This window comes from Microchirus variegatus (assembly GCF_963457635.1).
Source record: "Microchirus variegatus genome assembly, chromosome: 14".
In the NCBI taxonomy this organism is placed as follows: Eukaryota; Metazoa; Chordata; class Actinopteri; order Pleuronectiformes; family Soleidae; genus Microchirus; species Microchirus variegatus.
In genome coordinates this window covers 18,266,416-18,286,373 of record NC_139815.1, presented here as the reverse complement: position 1 = coordinate 18,286,373, position 19,958 = coordinate 18,266,416, and the positions used below count along the sequence as shown (strand labels likewise).

The 19,958-nt window shown below is 39.6% G+C and overlaps 1 protein-coding gene across 1 annotated transcript; it reads left to right on the top strand.

Moving 5' to 3' along the window:
• Nucleotides 1-892: 892 nt before the first annotated feature.
• Nucleotides 893-19,562, top strand: LOC310936500 (semaphorin-7A; the record flags this gene model as incomplete). The annotated part of the gene is made up of 15 exons (XM_083900573.1): nt 893-1,004; nt 2,729-2,853; nt 2,965-3,018; nt 3,115-3,163; nt 5,120-5,221; nt 6,180-6,322; nt 6,426-6,607; nt 7,810-7,912; nt 8,425-8,605; nt 9,739-9,854; nt 10,017-10,162; nt 13,644-13,705; nt 16,438-16,619; nt 18,456-18,460; nt 19,478-19,562. The coding sequence occupies exons 1-15, from the start codon at nt 905-907 to the stop codon at nt 19,560-19,562; spliced, it is 1,635 nt and encodes a 544-aa protein (XP_083756699.1). The 5' UTR covers nt 893-904.
• Between the last annotated feature and the right edge of the window lie 396 nt (nt 19,563-19,958).

The following is a 19,958-nucleotide window of genomic DNA, read 5'->3' as shown; positions in this document are numbered from 1 at the left end:
TACGTTTGGAAAAGATTGTGTGGTCATTTACGTGTTTTGTTCATTCATACTCGCCCATACTATAAAACATCCCAGATTAAGCCAAATAATAAATCTAAATGATATGAAGGGTTGGTTAAAGGTTAAAAGGGAGTCCCTCCATTCCTATGAAGCCACAGTGCCCTCTACTGGAGACAAAGGACACCTGCATTTGGAGAAGAAACTGAGTTTTTATTTTCTTATGTGATATTTATTGAGTTGAAATGTGTAGTATGTGTATCAGAAAATTGCTGTGTATGTAAAACTGTTTTCTGTTTTCATAACAATTCTGGTGGAATAAAAAAATAATTTTGACAACAAAAGTTACATAATAATTATTATCATTATTATCATTATTAGTAGTAGTATTTAACTATTAATTACATTGAGAAAAAGGCTATACCAATGTCAGAATACATTGTGGAATAATGAATAATATCCAACCAAAATATTAAAAACGGCTATAAAGGTATTAATACTTTTGATTATTTATATAACAGATTATTGTCTCCACATCTAGGTATACTAGACTAGACTAAGACTAGCGCAATTCTAGTCGGACTAACGTGTTTATATGACGAATTATTGGCTTAGTCGGACTGAGATCGGACTGAATGGGTAATAACAGTTTAAAATAAATGTTAAAAATATGATGCAAAATCCATAAACATTTTTTTTTTTTTTTTAGTCTATATCATGAAATTGTCCAGAACGAAACTACTTGACCTCACACGTTACTTTTTAAATCCTGTTGTTGTTGGTGTTGTTGTTGTTGTTGTTTGCCTTATCTTCTTTACTCACTTCCTTATAAGGAGGAGGATTGTGCTTCTGTGCGGTGCGCATACTTATTCCTCCGTCAGTGCGTCAGTGACAGCTGCGGATCAACATGACACTCGCGTTAATACTTCTGTGCCTTTTGTGCGTCGTCCACAGCGTGACCGAGGCGAACTCCACGCATTTACCGAGGATGATATTCACAGACAAAGGTATGAAACATTTAACGTCTCTGTCTTTCTTTTACGTTTTGAATACGTTTTCACTTTAAGAAGAAGAAGACAACATGAACATAAAAAGCAGAAGTCAAGAGAAACAGTCACTGAATGAACAAATTAAAGTTAACCCACATTGAATGTAATGACTTTTTTAAATGTCCCTTTAATAGTCTGTGTCACGAGTGTTTAGTAAACACAGTTTCTTGTTATTCTATTTATCTTCCATTAATCCAGACAGAACTGTTTACACTCTAACCTGCAGGTTTGTGTTGTGAACTCAGTCCTCACATGACGGATCAACACGAGCATTATATAGTTATATAGGGCTGTAATTTACGATTATCTTCATGATTTATCGAGTAATCGTGTGGTTCATAAAATGTTGAAAAATATTGACGATGCTCTCCAACGTCGAGCTTTGTCCACAAACCAAAATGATTCTGTTTGAACGATTTCTTAGTTTCTTAGCGAAGAAACCAGACAATATTCACAGTTAAGATGCCGAAAAATCCCACAGATACTGGTTTTAATTCTTCAGAAAACACAGATTATCAAAATATATTTGATGGCTAATTTAGAAATCGATTAATAATGGATTAATCGTTTCAGCCCCAGTATTATACAATTATATAAAATCATCATTACTTTTAACTTTAATTCAGGTGAAATATAATTCCATTGGATGGAATGGAAATATCTATATTTAACTATTCAGGGTCCTGATTGTATGAATTTATGATTATTATCCCAGAAATGAATGAGCCTCGGTTTTAGTTTTATATCCGGAGTCAGTTCTAGAGAGGGCTGCACTTTTGGACCACAGTGTTTTCACAATAATCCAGATGGACAAACTAAATATATTTTTATTTCCCTTGGAAGGGAAGAGTGAGATGAGGATTATTCAGCTGCAATATGTTGATAAATTAAACATGCTGTACCCCAAAATGCCACAGAGCGTGCATAAGTTAGCAAGACGTTTGATATTCGTTTTCGAATCAACAAATAGACATTTTCCTATTCTGATTGCTGTAGTGATAGCCAATGATAGGCAACTACTTACTACAGGTGACGTTTTGTTGATATCTGCCATTATTGTGAAACAGTATGAAATTAAATATTTAACAAATTCACGTCCTGCTAACTAATGCACGCTATGCCACAGTACTTGTATAAGCTTGAAAGTGCTGTTATTGAAAGCTGCAGCGTTCAGTGTCCAGGATGGAGTTGTCCATCCTGGGGTGAGTGTGGAGACTGTGGACATAACAGCTGCCGCTGCTCACTTTAATCCTTTGAGTGCTCATCTGGCACCAAACACTACTGTGTATTGAATTGAAAAGGGTAATAGGAAACTACAGAAGACAGTTTTAGTCTTTGTTGGGAGGACACAGGCATGGACATGATGCATTGTTCCCCAGCCAGTTTCAACCTCTCAAAGTCCTGCAAAGGTGTCGACCTTCCAAAATGTTGCACATCTTATTCTTGTTATCATCCATTAATCCAGACAGCCTAACTGAAACCCACTCCTGAACCAGTTAATTCTTATTTAGTCTAATCGGCCTATAGAGCCATCATTTGATATGATAACGCAAATAAATAAGGTGTTATTCCAAAAATAATTGAGACAGGGTTGTGAAAGACAGAGGGACAGGACAGATTATCCCTTGCATTGTCAGGATTTGTCCTTTTTCCATAATTGAGTGTATTTTGTTTTATCGTAGAGACTATAGTTAAAAGGATAGCGTTACCTGAACACGATGCTGTGGTACAAATCCTCCTGAATGGACAGTCTGACACAGTCATAGCTGCTACACCAACACACCTGAACTCATACCACTTTCACACGGTGAGTGACCATGTTCCAATAAGATAAATGAATGACTGCACTGAATGTGTTGAACTGAGCCTTTACAGTAAAGCAAAGTTAAAGAACCTTGGACATCATTTCTCCTCACAGACTCCAGTGAAACCTAAGGTGTTGTGGAATTGCTCTTACGGCTCTTCGTCCGAGGTGAGCTGTGTAAAAAAATAAAAAAAATGACCTCATGGGTTCTCAGGTCGATGTGATGGTCACTCAGCTCATGTGTTCCTCCTCTTTGTTATTCAGGTCTGCAGCTACAACTTGAATGTGGTCCTCAAGATGGAGGAGGCCAATCGTTGGTTCATGTGTGGGACCAATAATGTTAGTCCTACACACTCGCTGTGCTGTGAAGCAGTAAGTCACAGTGTGTGGTTGTTGTGAGCAATCACTGCTTTGTTTGTTTGATTGTTTCCGATGCTGCTTCATGAAAAGTATAAAAACAGATGGTGTTTGGTCATCAGGCCATGAGTTGGTATGAACACGCGATGTTGACTTCTGTCTCATTGTTGTCTCGTGGAGCTCCAATTTTTCCCCAAAAAACCACGAGAGTGCAGGCGAGGGCTTTAGTATCCGGAAGAGCAGAAGTCTGCAAAGTGTTCTATTCTTGGCTGCACAGTGCAGCACAGAGTTCTACACAAACTTCCAACCTCAGAGGATTTACGTGTCCAGTGGATACATTTTATATATGACGGCAATGCGAGAGTTGGCAAATAATGGCTTTTCCAAATGCTAACTGCTGTTAGCTGCTGGAGCCTCAGTGACGCTGACGTAGTTTCCTGTGTCTTATTTGCATTTAAAGAGACAGGCACTCAAAACAGATCGCTTGCTGTGATGCTTCATCCTTATGGTATTTAGATCAAATCATGTCACAGACATGTTCATTAGGACACCAGGGAGGTAGGTTAACTTGGAGATATAGGGTATAATATGAGTCCTTTTAGTGTTTTTGCCCATTTTTCCAGACTAACGTTCAATATCTGGCAGTTATCTGAAATAGAAGCAATTTAATATTCTTGAGTCTGGAAACTATGTACAGGCGTTTTTCCAACTCTCTCCTCTCTGGTGACAAAGACACTGATTCTGCGTCCAAACACAATCCAAACCGTAGGATTTTTTTTTCTGATAGCACAAACCGTCCTGTGATTACGGTGATGCACCGTACACTTGCACAAACATGTCGTCTGCGTTACAGTCGGTGTTAAAGGGTTAAATCACCCTGAAGCTTCCAGTCACGGATCAAGATGAACAACATTTCAGACAGAATTACAGGTCGTGTCCACGGTTATTATACAATTCTTCAAGTCTAAATTGCGGTTCTTTTGGTTCCTGCAGTTTGACACTGTGAAACCCTCTGCTCTCGTATTTACTCGGTGTGTCACTTTCAATCAGGGCTCTCAAACTCAAATGACCTGGAGGTCAGTTAGTATTGGGTGTGGCCAGTAGGGGGGGCCAATCAAGTTCAGGAGTGGTGTTTTAGAATTTCAAAATAAAAGTTTCTTCTGTTGATGTGGCCTGATACATAGTTCACAATAAAAAGGGTTTTATGATGCAAAATTAATATATTACTGAAAAAAAAAACTGAAAAAAATAAGTCAGTATAACTTGATATTAAGTGGTGGGCTACATAACACAGATAAACTCACTCACACACACACGTTAAGCCCGGTCTTCCTCTTCTCCTCGAGGGAATAAACTTCATCTGTGGTCATAACTGAGAGCCACTAACAAGCAACGACTGTGCTGATTTCTTTGATCGTGGCTCCTGAACATTGGTCCTACTGTGATAGAGGTTCTCAGATAGTTTCTATATAAAGGAGCGTGTGTGCTGCGACTGTATGACCTGCCAGTAACCTACAGTTTTATGTGTGTGTCGCCGTCTAAATACATCACACACCGTGCTTGATTTCATACTGAAGTTTATTCGATCCATGGCATAACACCGTGTTGTTTTTTTTGTAGGATTTTTCATCGCAGTTACCTTCGTGCATGACTACAGACAAATTAAGGGGCATAGATGAAAGCATAAAGTCATTTCAGATAAATGAAGGTGAATCCTCTGTCCTTGATGGTGAGTTTTAAGTTATTTTTTTGTTTGTTTTTTATCTACTGAGTTACTGTTTTGTGATTTACCAGTTTTCATCATTTATTTATCTTAAATCTTCATCTATACTCTATATGTTTTAAAGAACCCATTTTCTTTCCCCTTGGCCAAGTGCGAAATAATCTTATAGATACTTCTTTACAGAAACAGGAGACAGTGCCGACCTCTACATTACGCACTCTGGATCTCAAAGGAATGTTGGCATTCACAAGTTTGGAAAAAAAAATGTTAGACCATCTACTCAGGGTAAAGGTATGTGTGAAAGTTGTGCTTGTGACATTGGTTTGATGGAGCTGCCATGCTGTTACTTTCTCACAGCAGCTCGCATTAGCTGCTGTCTCAGGAGTCGATAGCAACTAGCAGCGAGCCTTTAAACAGGTTTGCTGTCGCCTTATCTTGCTTGGTTTTGTTTTACTTCAAAATAATTCAAACTGATTCCAATTGGTTTTTTTCCATTATATCTCCCAAAACTACCAAAATAAAGCACACAATACTTCACTTTTTATTTACAATGTATTGATATAATAGGGCCTCAAGTTTTCTGTCTCAGACTAAGTAACAAATCCACTGTCATGTACAGTAGGTACTTTTCCATGTGAAATGTAAAATGCATGTAAAATACAGATCTGGAAAGTAATGAATTACATTTACCCATGTTACCGTGACTGAGTAGTTTTTTTTGAAAGTACTGTACTTCACTACATTTTAAATCACATCCATTAAATAAATCACATAACTTTGGCTGTGAATGACGAGGACAGGTGAATTGGCATTAATTATGGTCCTTGAGTGACTGAGAAAGTTAAAGTATTTGTGACCTTTGACTGATACATTAATGACCTTTAATTAAAAATAATTACTGTGAGATTTGTGTCCCCAGACCAGTACTTTTACTTGTACTTAAGTCAAATGTGATCAAAATAGTGATACTTTTACTTGAGTATTTCAGTATAGTCTTTTAATCTGGTGAAATAAAAGTAAGCAGTGATACTTGTATATATTTGGCTCATTCAAATGTTTTAATAGAATAATTTGTATCACATCAAATCTTATTTCATTAAATTGAGTCATTATATAATAAAAAGCATTTGTCCTAAATTGTACAGAAATAACAAATCGTCCTCTACCTAAGGGGAAATGCAGATCCTTGTAGACGTGTTAGTCATTTAGTCCTCAGGCTGTGAACTCATAGTTGTTGTTTTTTTTTCAGAACAACACTACGTGGATATGATTCTCAGCAGGCGGAGAGACGATTCTTTACAGAACAGAGTGTATGCCTTCTATAAGGAGAAACACCAAGACCCAAATTTGTTCAGTGGCATGTGGCTCCCCTATGTGACCCAGGTTTGCATGGTAAGGCTTTGCATATTAAACATCTCCCCTCGTATCAGATTCATGTGAAAGTATATAACCTGCGCATAAAAGAACTTACCTTAAGTCTGTGTGTGGCCTCTAGTCAGATCTCGGTGGCAGCAAGCAAACTCTGCAGAACAGATGGACGTCCCAGATGAACGCCAAGCTCTTCTGTGGAGACGTGAACACCAAGCAGCACTTTTCTGAGCTGGTAGATGTGACCATCGTGCATGACGCAGACGAGTGGCAGGACACCAGGGTTTATGGACTCTTCAGGAACGAATGGTAACGACATCATCGTCCATCATCTTTGTTGAATTCCCTCGAATGTTTGATTGACGTGCAATGTTGTGGAGAAGCTACGACTTGTGCATTTCAAAAAAATCAGAAATACTGTTCTACTGTATACACCAGGGTATGTGATCGGAGTGGAGCTGAGGAATTGCGTAGGAAATGAAACAAATAACAACAAATAATATTAATTAGAGTCACCTTATCTCTCGCTTCATTTTAATCTAATTTCACTATGCCAGTACACTACCGTTCAAAAGTTTGGTGTTACCTATTCAATTTTTTTGTGTTTTCCATTAAAACTCACACTTTTATTCATCAAAAGAGTTAGAAAATATAGTCAAGGCATTGACAAGATTAGAAAAGAACTTTGCTTTTGTCAAAGAACCAGCACAACTGTTTTCAGCTGTGCTAACATCATTGCACAGGGGTTTTCAAGGGTTTTCTAATAATCAATAGCCTTCTAACATGATTAGCAAACACAATGTACCATTAGAACACTGGAGAGATGGATGCTGGAAATGGGCCTCTATACACCTATGTACATATTCCATTAAAAAACAGATGTTTGCAGCTAGAATAGTCGTTTACCACATTAACAATGTAGAGAGTGTATTTCTGATTCATTTAATGTTAGAGTCATTGAAAAAAGTGATTTTCTTTCAAAAATAAGGACATTTCTAAGTGACCCCAAACTTTTGAACGGTAGTGTATGTGTGAGGAAGAAGAGGATGATGAGAGAGCAAATGATTTTATTGGGAATAAATCTACCTCCTATGAAAAGACCGTAGCTGAGTCTATTTACACTACTGTATTTTAACCTGAGCTATTTTTTACTTGGACAATTTTTTTTGAGCCAAATATTTTTAGTCGGTCACGATTATAGAAACCAAAATTAGAAACCAGGATGACTCACTATAGTATTTTATTCCATATTTTATTCAATCTGGACATTTGTCATAAGAGCCAGTGTTACCAGAGTCCAATGCAGTGGATGACTTCCTCTTGTGTTTGTAAGGAAAGGTTGAGCTTGGTTCCTCTTTCTAAATTAGGCCTGTCTACTCAGCTGGTCAGGTTTTTGTTTTGTTTCTCCAATTTTTGACTAACAAGGCAAAAATATTTACTGACCCCACAATAGTTTCTTGTTGCCGCAGATGTTTCTGCACAGACTTGCTGACACGTGTGTCTCCCTGCAGGGGCATGAGTGCCTTGTGTGTCTTCACCGTACAGGACATTGACCGCGTCTTCGCAACCTCACAGTTTAAAGGCGCCGACATGGTCACCGCCAGGACTCGGCAGGTACGTTTCATTCAGAATGAACAGGTCAGAAAATGATGCCTGGTGTTATTTTGTCTCCAGTCCTTTAAACCATGCACAGGTCATAGCATTCATTCATATCATAGTAAGATATTTAAGATATAGTCTACACTCTTAGAAATAAAAGAGCTAAGTAGAACCATATACAGGTTCTTCGGCTTGTCCCTTTTTGGTTCCAGGTAGAACCTCTTTATATAACACCATTAGTGTTGCCAAGAAACCTTTTAAAACCCTTTCTTTGGGAAAGGGTTTTTCAGAAGCAAATGGTTCCAGGTAGAACCTCAGCCCTTGTAGAAGAACACTTTTGGAACCCTTATTTCCAAGAGTGTGTGTCGCCTCATGACCATATTTGGTGAGGGGTTGTGGGTAATCTCACACACGCAGAGAGGACCACTTCTTTGTGGACTTCTTGCTCTTGCTCTCTAGATATAACTGTCCAAACAAAGTATTTCATTGACCACACAATGCCAATGCCTGTCTTTCTTTTCCTTTAGTGTGTCACAAACAGCAATTCGCTTTCTCCTCTCGCCCTGAGTTTGATCGTGCAGCATTCAGAGATGGAGCAGTCGGTTCAACCTGTGAACAACTCTGGACCGCTGTTTTCAAATCGCCACAACTACACGCACATCTACGCTGACAGCAGTGGCCAGCACACAGTTATTTTTCTGTCTCTGAGTAAGTAATGCTGTCGTAAATAGATACAGGGAAATGAATCCCGATGAGATCTGTCACTCCTAGTCATAGTCAAAGTGCAGAATAATGGCTGGGTTGTGTACACATGTGTCGTTCATGGTGTAATTTACAGGGGCGGTTCACCCAAAATGTTTCCTGGAAGATATCAACAGGATGAAGTCTCATGCATGAAGCACATGCAGTATATTTTTACAGTGAATGACAAGCAGTTATTCTCATTTTATCCAACAGATAATCTTTTAAGTTTTCACTGTTTTCACTGGGGTGTGCCCTTTCTTGTGTTTTTCTTTTTTTTTTGAGAATGCTTTATCATAGTCCTGATGAACTTTTCCCAAAAGTAAAAACACTATGATGTAGACGTTTTACTTCAGGTCTTACGAAGCATGATTTTCTGCAATGGGGATAGAAATAATCAGTATATATTTATACTTTTCTTTGAGTTGTGGCGCGAAAGAGGTGAATATGATGGTACTTTATAGAGGATAATGATTCAATATGGGAATTTTTTTTCTATGTAATGTGGAACTCTCTCATCTTCCGCAAGCCTTGCACCTTCAGAGGAAGCAGGTCAATCGTTAACCTTTAAAAAGCTGAAATGAAAGGTTTTCCTTTGGCTTTAAAACCTGCCCTGAGCTGCTAAAGCTCCTCTGCTCCAAACATCTGTGTCACACTGTTGAGCCAAATGAAATGGTAAAAGGAGGCACATGATACACGAGCTGTATATACAGTAAATGTGATCAATGTTTCACCCTGGTGTGCACTTCAAACTGATCTACGATCACTTTTACGCTGCTTTGACAGATCATCATGGGCAAGAAAGTTGCTTCACAGTTCATAAACTTAAGACCCAAATCACGAATGTACCTGTTTACATTTGATGATAATCAATTGTATGCCTTTTTTTCCATGATTGATCAGCCATATTAATATTTGTTGGATGAATATGTGGGAGAAGGGACTTTTCCCAAAAATAATATCCAGCAGACTTGAGAAAGAAAAGAAATCAATAAGTAATTTGAAGCAACTTGTGATATGAAATGAGATACATGAGTGGGTTGATTGTGTTCAGGCAGGTTTGAGTCATCCACTTTACTCATTCCTTTGTCTTTGAACAGATAATGGAAGGATTCATAAAGTGATACAGACTAAAAACCAGACCTTAATCATCGCCGAGTATTGCCCCTTCACCCACAGGGCCCACATCCACAGCATCATCTTCCAACCTTCCTCTGTGAGTAACTGCAAACTAACCACAAGCCACATAGAGGAGTGAATCAAAGAGTACTAGTCATATGGCAAAGAAAGGTTAACTGAGTTAAAGGTTATAAAAAGAGCACTTTTTAAAATATATTTTTGGTTGAACTCCTCTGTTACTTTTTGTCTATCATTGCAGAGGAAGCTGTACGTTTATGCGGGAAGTGAACTGGTCCAACTGGATGTGGGAAACTGTGCCATGTATGGAGACAGCTGTCAGCAGTGTCTTTTAGCCAGAGATCCTTACTGCGGCTGGGACGGTGCTCGCTGTTCCCCGAGGATGAAGTAAGAACACTGGGGCTTTATACACCTGACAGTTCGCCAGTCCATCACAGGGCCACATAGAGACGAACAAGCAACCACTCACAAACTCACCCCTACAAATTTACCAATTTAGAGTGTCCAATTTGAGGAAAACATTTTACTCTGTAACACTGATTCTCTGAATGAAGATCCAGTAACTAATATCGTGTGAGGTCAGAAAACTATGCAATATCCGTTTTAATGAATACAGAGATAGGACTGCACGGGCGTGTTCAGCCCTGCCCTAGAGTGAGAACATTTTATTTCACAATAATTCACTAGTAAAATGTGTAAGGACAAGAGTTCATATTCATGTAAAACATGGAAAGGCGGAGGAGGAGGAGGATGATCTAAGGCCAGATCCTCAGTGGCCAAATGAATCCTGGGTCTCAGTTGGACATATAGACAATAGACCGAGCCTTGCTTCTGTAATGCTGTGAATTTCCCCACTGTGGGAAGAATAAAAGACTCTCTTATCTACCCTTTCTGAAAGGTCCCATATTATTCAAAATCAACTTTTTAATCATTTAAATCCTTATATCGGGGACTGTGGAGGTCCTATCAGTCGGCAAAGTGTGAAAAAAGAGGACTCACTCATGTTTTTGTGGTCCTCCTCAGTCTGCAGAGTTCTACACAAACTTCCAGCCTCAGAGGATTTATCTGTCCAGTGGATACATGTTATATATGACGGCAATGTGCCTGCTAGAGCCTGCAAATGATCACTTTTCCAAATGCTAACTGCTGTTAGCTCCCAGTAGCCTCTGTGGCTGATGTCATTTCCTGTCCCTTAAGTTTTGTTTTACTTTTTTTTATATATAAAGAGATACTACTAAACAGAGCGTTCTGAACAGGGCTGTTTTGGCAGGGTGATTGAACTGCTGTGGTGCTTCATCCTTATGGTATTTTGACCAAAGCATGTCACAGACATGTTCATTAGGACACCAGGGAACTAGGTTAACTTGGAGAACTAGGATATAATATGGGACCTTTAAAAGAATAGATCAGGGATTTCCTTAGTAACTTTATAACTGGTGTCTCCTAAAAAAGAAATAGTAGCTCCAGGACAGTGCACTGTGTACACACCAAGTATTTAAACAATGGTGTTTGTTTTGTGGGTTGATTGTGGTTCATAGCCAGGAGCAGTATTAGTGTTACAGTAATAAGTGTCCTACACCGTCACTGGGGTTGCCGCAGGTTTGTTTTGGGGAAAAATAATCATTCAATCTATCTGGGGTCAGATCATTTCATCCAAATCATCATCAATATCTTGCCGAGTCACAGACAGAGAAACAAGCCAGCACAGCCGACCTCGTCGTCAGGGTCCACATCGTGATTTTAACAACTCAAGTCATATATTTTTTATGTCGCTGCTGTTCGGCAGAAAACATAACAGGACACCTGAGAGAAGTAAAGTGATCATGTGATTTGATTGACTTGTTGAGGTGGTTTTTAGGAGTTTCTGTTGACATTGTTATGTCAGTAAATAAAGGAGAAAAAAGGAGAGTCAGGTGATCTGATGTGACACTGAGATAATGAGTGTCATGAGTGTCATGAGTGTGTGTGTGTGTGTGTGTGTGTGTGTGTGTGTGTGTGTGTGTGTGTGTGTGTGTGTGCTGTTTGAAAAGTACAACGTCATTATGTGTCATTCCTCATACCAGAATGAGGAAATGTAAGTCTTCATAGCTAGAAGACGTTCTGACTCAAAGGAGAAAGTTTCTAACTGGATAATGATGGGATTTTTGTCTGTAAAGCCCGGCAACTTTTCTGTTTTCTTGTCACGTGTGAATGCCGTGTTTGCACTTTGCCAGTCCTACTTATAAACCGGGACTCTGTGGATGCGGTGAATACAATGAAACAGCACAGTTTTTGTTATTATAGAAAAGGATGAGAGGAACAGATTTCACTTTCTCAACATGTGTAGGTGATGAGTGTGTGTGTGTGTGTGTGTGTGTGTGTGTGTGTGTGTGTGTGTGTGTGTGTGCAGGGGGAGTTCCCTTCACTCCCCTTCCTGTCTCTCCTTTTACACACAGACACTATGAGTGTTCGATGACTGTGATCAGTTTCTATAATTCAAGAAACATGAGAGTCTGATTCATGATTTGATCATTGTTTTCTGTGAGTCGTAGATTGTGGTTAGTGACCAGGGAGGCTTATTTTTAACTATTTCAATGCCTCAGAAAGGCTCATTTAGCAAAATTACGGTATAGTTTCAACGTCACACATGACACATTAAACTGAACGCTGAACATAAAAGCAGCATAAGCTAAACATTCTTCTCCATTTATGATTGATTCACCCTCACGATCAGCAGGGAGAGAAAGACTCGGCTGTTTTACTGCGGCTCACATCTCACTGTTTCTCTCTCTCACACTTGTTGAATGTCGCTTCATTTCCCTGAGGATAAAAAAAATAAAACAAGGCCAGAAGTTTTAAATTTCACAAACACGTAAATCCGCTCTGTCACAATCCACTCAGTTTCAGTGTGACAGAGCGGTCCTGTTGTCACATGTATGTTGGCCAATAGTTTTGTTATTCTCATTATTTTAACAGTATGAGAATATAGGTGAGGTCTCGTGTGGTTCCAAGAGAGACCGACAATGAATGACAACAAGAGGCAGGGCCGTGTGATCCCAGTTGGACGGTGATAATTATCAAGGTCTCTTCGAGGGATCACAGGAATCACGATACAATACGATACATGATAGATACATGGTCCACGATACCAGTAAATATCATGACTCTGTGATGATCAATATATTGCAAGACAATCATATAGCAATACATCACGATATCCGTCTAACTGAAGACAACAAAGCATTTGTGAAATGTTAAAAGTGCAGGATTTCCTTCACACTCAGACCAGCAGGGACTGTTTACTTTATTCATTAAAATACTGATATTTCCCCTGGCGTATCGATTATCGCGTTGCACGATGGAAGGAACCAACCATAACATGTTCACGCATGCATTTCTGTAAGACATGAGACTCTTTAGGTCACGTGGGTCAAACTCAAGGCCCGGGGGCCAGATGTGGCCCGCCACTTCATTTTATGTGGCCCGCGAGTGATTAATTGGTCTTAAAAATCTGTGTTAATATAGGTCTATGCTGCTTTAAGGCGTGTGTTGACCATAAACTACATTTCCCACAATGCATGGTGATCGTGTTACCCACAAATTGACGGCACCGCCACAGTGTATCATTGCATATGCATCATGAGTGAAACTGAATAAGTAATAAATACAGAAAGTTATTTAGCAATATGTTACGGAGTAGTTACCTTCATTTTACATTATATTTGGTAACATTTAGTTACATTTATTCTGTATGACAGTTACATCTGGCCCTTTGAGGGTAACCATTATGCTGATGTGGGACTCAGTAAAAATGAGTTTGACACCCTGCTTTAGGTTATGAAGACATTGTGCAGTTGTTTCTTGCTAACATGTATTTTCCTTTGGACAGCGACACGCTGCAGGGCCCGATCACAGGAGACTACACCAAGTGCTCAGTGAAACCTCATTCAGGTATGACTCATTTTTACTCTCTTTAAAACTATTTAAGAATGTGGCCAAAAACGGTTACTACACTCAAATTCAAAATACCAAGGTCTTTTAGGTTTCGTTTTCTCCGCCATTGTAGCTCAGACGTAACTGGCAACCTGTGGTTGCTCGGCAACTGAGACGCTACTGACTGCAATGATTGGTAGACGGCGGTAGGTGGCGCCACATGCCAAAACATGACTTCAAAACATAAACATGATGTGCGGTCCTCAAAAGATTGGTTTTAATGCGAATATTTTGGCTGAGTTCAGTGTGTTATATGAACTAGTGCAGTGCCTGTAGGAAGTATGTACTGTATTCCTTTAGTGGGAGCTGAAGAAGATTTTTCAGTTATGGCAATGAATGATTAGGAACGTAAAGGCTAACATACCACAAACACTGTGCAACCTCATTAGGCACAAAGCAAATGTTTTCATTTTCGATTAGCATTAGCATAGCTAGCTGTTTTGTGACTGGCAGTCACAAAAAATAACATTTTTGTTTTAGCTACGCTAATGCTAATCGAAAATGAAAACATTTGCGCTGTGCCTAATGAGGTTGCACAGTGTTTGTATTGTGTTAGCCCAAGGCTAATGCAAACCTCGCTAACTTACGTTTGGCAACAGGTTCGTCAAGTTCGCCGCAATGTAGTAGCATGCTAATGCCAAATAAATATGTACCATGTTTTTCCAGACATTTATACCAGCTGTCAGTCACTGGTGTCCACTCATGTGTTGTACTACACCTATTTTCCTTTCACTGGGGACATTATTTACAAAATTGACATTTTCTCCTCACGAATGTTCTAAATTAATGTGCAAACCCATTCAAATGGAGTTCCTTTTGCAACCAGTGGCAGCTAATCAGTGTATGGTTATTTCCTGATAGACTTTCACAGAGGAGACCGGAAACATCTGCCCATATTTCTTTTTTACATATGGTCTCTATTAATGCATGGAGGCAAGAAACAGTAGCTTTGTCAAACAAAAACACTAATAATTCCACAATCACCAGCCTTTTTCACAGCAGACATTTTGAGCACAGGTGTCACTAATTAACAGTGGCTATGACCAAGTAATGAAGTGTATTTTTCTCAGAAACACCACAGAGCTGTATTCCAGTTGAGTCTTCAAATATGGGTCATGGTCTTCATACGAGGGGGAAATGATCTCTCTGTTTTGCATGTGGCTTGTGGCACATGTATTTCCTGTAAAACTTCCTCTCTTGGGGGGGTGGGGGGCTTTTTGATACAGCTAACACCTATTTATTCAGCTCAGTGTATCACCTGAACTGTGACACACTGAAGCTTTCGCCCAACAAATAAAGTACAACGACTGTTTAGAACTACTAACCAAAAACAAACAAACTTTGCACACAGTTCATACAGACATTCAGACCCTGGATGAGCCCTCAACACAATGAAAGACATTATATTTTTTTTCTCTTCCCATCAACAACCACACAGTTTTAAAGGCTTAATGCCTTCTAACAATCTGGGAGAGACTGGGTGGTCTCCTCCTACCTGGCCTTTTATACTTCATCCAGGACCAATCAGCTGCCAGCATTCAATCAACCATGCACACCTGCATCCCATCATACACTCACCAGCTCAGGCAGAGAGAGACAGACGCAGGTGCAGGGGAAAGTTTACCTGGGATTGTAATCGATTATTTATTCAGTTATTTATCCAGTACTCTTGTACAAAACAAAACAGCAGAGGTAATGTGTGTGTGTGTGTGTGTGTTTCTAAACCTTGTGGCCATTTTATTTCCTTTTATATTTAAAGGGAAATAAAGCCAGTTCAACACACGGGCTCCTTTTAGTTCTGCTATTTTTAGTTTAACATGAAATAAAACATGTGTTACTGATGATAACAGTTCAATTCATGTGAATCAGGAGAGTGTGAAAACCAGCATGCGACCTAAAAAAAAAAAAGGAAGTTAAATGGAACTCAGCCATCACTAATTTGATTAAATACAATGTTGAAATGGCTGCTGTGCAGAGGCGTCATTAAGTATACATGTAAAACACGTTGGCTGTAGAGTGACCTTTTACATATTTTACTGCCTGATTACTGTCAGGTTGAGGTATGTGCACTCTAACGATGTCATAAGGCTCAGGCGATGAAGATACCGTAAGGGCGCAAAACTCGACCAATGCTCATACGGCACGTCCACCACCGTTATCCTTGAATGCAAATTCTCACTATCATATTTCTGCTGAAGCTGTGTGTGCATCACTTGATAAGGAACTTTAAAACGAAAGATCTGGTCACTTCGAAGAAGCGCGTTATCTTGCGCTGCATGTCATCAACTGGTGTTGCGTCATCGTCAAAAAAACAGTTCCCCTTTCCTTTCTCAGTTATCTCATCTTATGCTTTTCCAGTACACGGTTTAGGTGAGGTACTGAGGTACTGAGGTACTGATGAGGTTCTATAAAGTAATGGAACACTCACCAAACCGTTTAGACTAGAGCCGTGTCGTGGCGTGGCCAGATCTGTAAAGTGGACCTATGTCTCATCAACCCTGGATTAAATTGAGTCCTAAAACATCTTGGCATTTATTACACCAACTAAACACTGGTTTAATCTCTCTTGGCTAAGTTAATGTTGTATCCTGTAGGAGGATCCTGTTATAACAGACGGAATAAATGTTGAACAAACAAAACAAAATCAACATTCATCTTAAAGCAACATTGACCGTCCTTTGTTTCCTCAGATGCAGTCACAGGTGAGGCCGCGAACAAGATCACACTTCCTGCCAAGTCCAGGCATTTCCTCCGGTGTCCGGTGTTGTCCCATCATGCCCTGTATAGTTGGCATCACCACAAAAGCTCCACACCGTGCTTGTCAAAGGGCCCGGACTGTGTGCTCCTCATTGACAACATGAGTCCTGAGAAGGTGGGAGATTACAGATGTGTGTCAGAGGAGTCGGGCCACGTTCAAGTGCAGGCACTGTATCATCTGCGGCTGAAGAACAGGGCAGTGGCTCCATCATTGAGCCCACTGCTCTGGGGTTGTCTGACGACAGCGCTGATTGCGTGTTTGTCCTCTTGTTCCTGATATGACGCCAGTGGAAAAAAAAGAGAATTAGCGACATCTAATGGTGAGATTCCCCTCACCTCTTTCTCAGGTAACTACGGTGGCCTTCGCATTCTCGAGAGAAACTTGTTCTTTCTTGTTTGCTTAGTAAGCTTCCACCTGAAACACGCAGACCACACACGCTCTGGCACCTTACCTAAAGTGCATATAAAAGGTGCATTATTCCACGGCTACAAAAGCCAAATGATGTTAATTTTCTATTTCTGCCAATAAATCCTGTTATGCACTCGACCTTAAACATAATGCAGGTTGAATTCCCACAACAATCCCAATGTTAAATGTAGGCACAGGGGGAAGTAGCTAGTCATTACATTCATGGAACAAAACAAATGTAATGAGAAATAAAAACACAATAATTGTGTATTACCTCAGACTATAGACGGAGCCGTTTTCTGTGTGTCAAGGGTCTAAGAGTAACATGTTCATGCTGTTTGTGTTTTTCAATCGTTGTTTTAGAGAAGCGTGAACATTGGAAGAAGCCTTAAGTGTTGCACTCTGCATTTGCATCATGCAAAGTTAGAGCTTGTGAGGGTACATTTGGAAATCTGTGCTGCCCGCTTTAGCCTTACAAGCAGCGTATGTCTGTTTTCACACCTTTTTTTTGTATGATAATGAATTAGATTCGGTTTTGTGTAAATATGTAAATTCAGTGTGCATAATTTAGATCTTGCTGAATATTACTTGTACAAAAACATTTGCTCAATAAAGCCTTGTATTTATTTTTTAAAAAAAGAAGTGAACTACACAATGTGTTATTGATCTTTGCAGCGATAAGTAATTGCAGTTGTGTTTTAGTTCATGACCTCATGGTGGGGTTTCACAGGAACTTCAGCACCTGGCTTCCTCATGCACTTGCAAAAAAACCCAAACACTTCCTCTTGGGACAAGTTTTCTCTACTTCTCACTGGTGTACTGTAGGTGGTGGGGCTGCCACATCAACCTTACTCGTAACATTATCGTCTACATATTTGAATATTGACACTTCTTGGAACCTGAGGTGACGAGACTGTGGAATAAGCAAAGCATCACATTTCAATAATCTGTATTTCTGGTTGGGGAACTACATCAGAGGTAGCCTTTCTTTACTAACAGAACACAGTGACTACTGTGTTCTGTTAGTAAAGAAAGGGGAATTGACTTTGCTTCAGCTTACTGGAAATACCTCTGGAAGTTTCACCACCAGCACCAGTTCCTGTATTTAAAAATGCAGAGGGGCACTGAAATAAAAACAAACACACACAAGTAAGATATAAAGTAAAACTTTATCATGACATACAAGTTTAAAGCCCTGAGAACCATATCTTTATATTACTAATATGAACAAAACTGAATGTGTGAAAACCACTTTGGAAAAGTGCTCCTCTTAAATACAATCAGCACAAACCAGTTTTTACAAGCATTCAATGTATTTTGTCCTGTTTTTTTTTTTTTTTTGTCGTTTACTTTAATCAAAGAGAAAACTATAATATCAGTAATATTGTTATTATCATGTCCATAATAATAATAACAGTACAAAAATATGCACAAACCCCACAGTTGAATTAATATACGGAGCGTTGTACAAGCCAGAAACAACATAAAATTGATAAATGAGGTATTCAATAACCACTTGCATATGCACCTGTTTTTACACAGATCAGGTTAGTTTTTAAACAATTAAAACTGAATTAAACTCCTTAAAATCATCTGAGAGACAAAAGGTTCTGCAGACTTTTAAACTTCACAGCTTCCTGAGTGACGAGACTTCACCTGCAGTTACTGACAAAAAAAAATAAAAATAAGAATAAAGATCCAAAATGCAAGACCAAAAACCAAATGAACATTCAGTGAAGTGACTGCAGCTTCTGTCAGTACTCGTCTCCCAATGCAGTTTCAACATCAAATGCAACAGTGGATACGCGTGCGTCCCACTGCCCTGAGGTATTGTGGTATGATGAGGTTTTGGGTAGAGGGTGTCTCTAAAAGTCACGCACACACTCGTACTCATTCACACAACATGTCAGATGGGAGGGGCCTGGAGGTCAGGGAGATGACTCGACGGTTGCCAGTTTAAAGCCTGAGTGACCAGAGTGACCATAGCTGTGGCTGCTACCACTGAACTGGCAACGAGAAGGAAACTGAGCACCTCCTTCATGGCAGTGGTGCCACCTACAGTATCGTTATGTTATTACAAGAGTTAGTCGGCCTGCTTGCACACACCTGAAGCACACACAAACAAACACACACACACACACACACACACACACTCACACACACATAAAGGCAGTGAGGCTACATTGTCAAACAGTCATTGCTTAGACTGAGCAGATGAATCAGAAAGCTCGGACTTAGAAATAATTAAGTGTTTTGGTAACAGAGCGTAAAAAGATTAAGCTTCGACGTTACCGAACACGAGGTCCACCAGAAAAACAAAAACAAAACACAAATAAATAACAACAATCTCCTCTCATAACTGGTGTTTTAACATCTGATTGAATCTTTCTGAATCCCCTCCCACCCCCGTAAAAGAAAACAAAAGTGATTACTCTTCAAAGGATTAAGCTTGAAGAGAACGACGTTTTCCCCCAGCTCAGTGGCTGGATCTCACCAGCAACTACTTTTAAGGCAGCATCTAAAATTCTCACCTTTATAAAATACAGTTCTGTGTCACACTGAAGGGCAGAACAAAAAGGAGCGGACAGCACCGTCGTCCAGCCCCTCGAACCCGCAGCTGTGATCTTCACTGCAAAAGCTGTCACGTAATGGCTAAAGTACAGTCTAATAAAAAGCAAACAAGGCTGCCCGACTCATTACACACTGCGCTCACAGGAGGTATCTAAACAGTGAAAATGCCTCACATTCAATACAGATAATGCTAGAAAACTCAATGTTCATTCTTAAAAGGTATTTCAAAATGCTAAGGATTCATTTCAAAGGGAGGGGAAAAATACTTCACAATTGAGGCAGCAACCCAGTTGTTTCTGGATTTCCAAATGTGTTGGCCTCTGAATGAGAAGCACTGTGTTGATAGTGGGTGGGATTAGATTAGGGGGAGATATGAGGAACAGCATCTGGGTCCATGACACTTAAATAACTGCTTAAGTTATTAAAAAATGTCCATCTTTACATGTCACAAAATCAAAGGAATTTAACTCACAT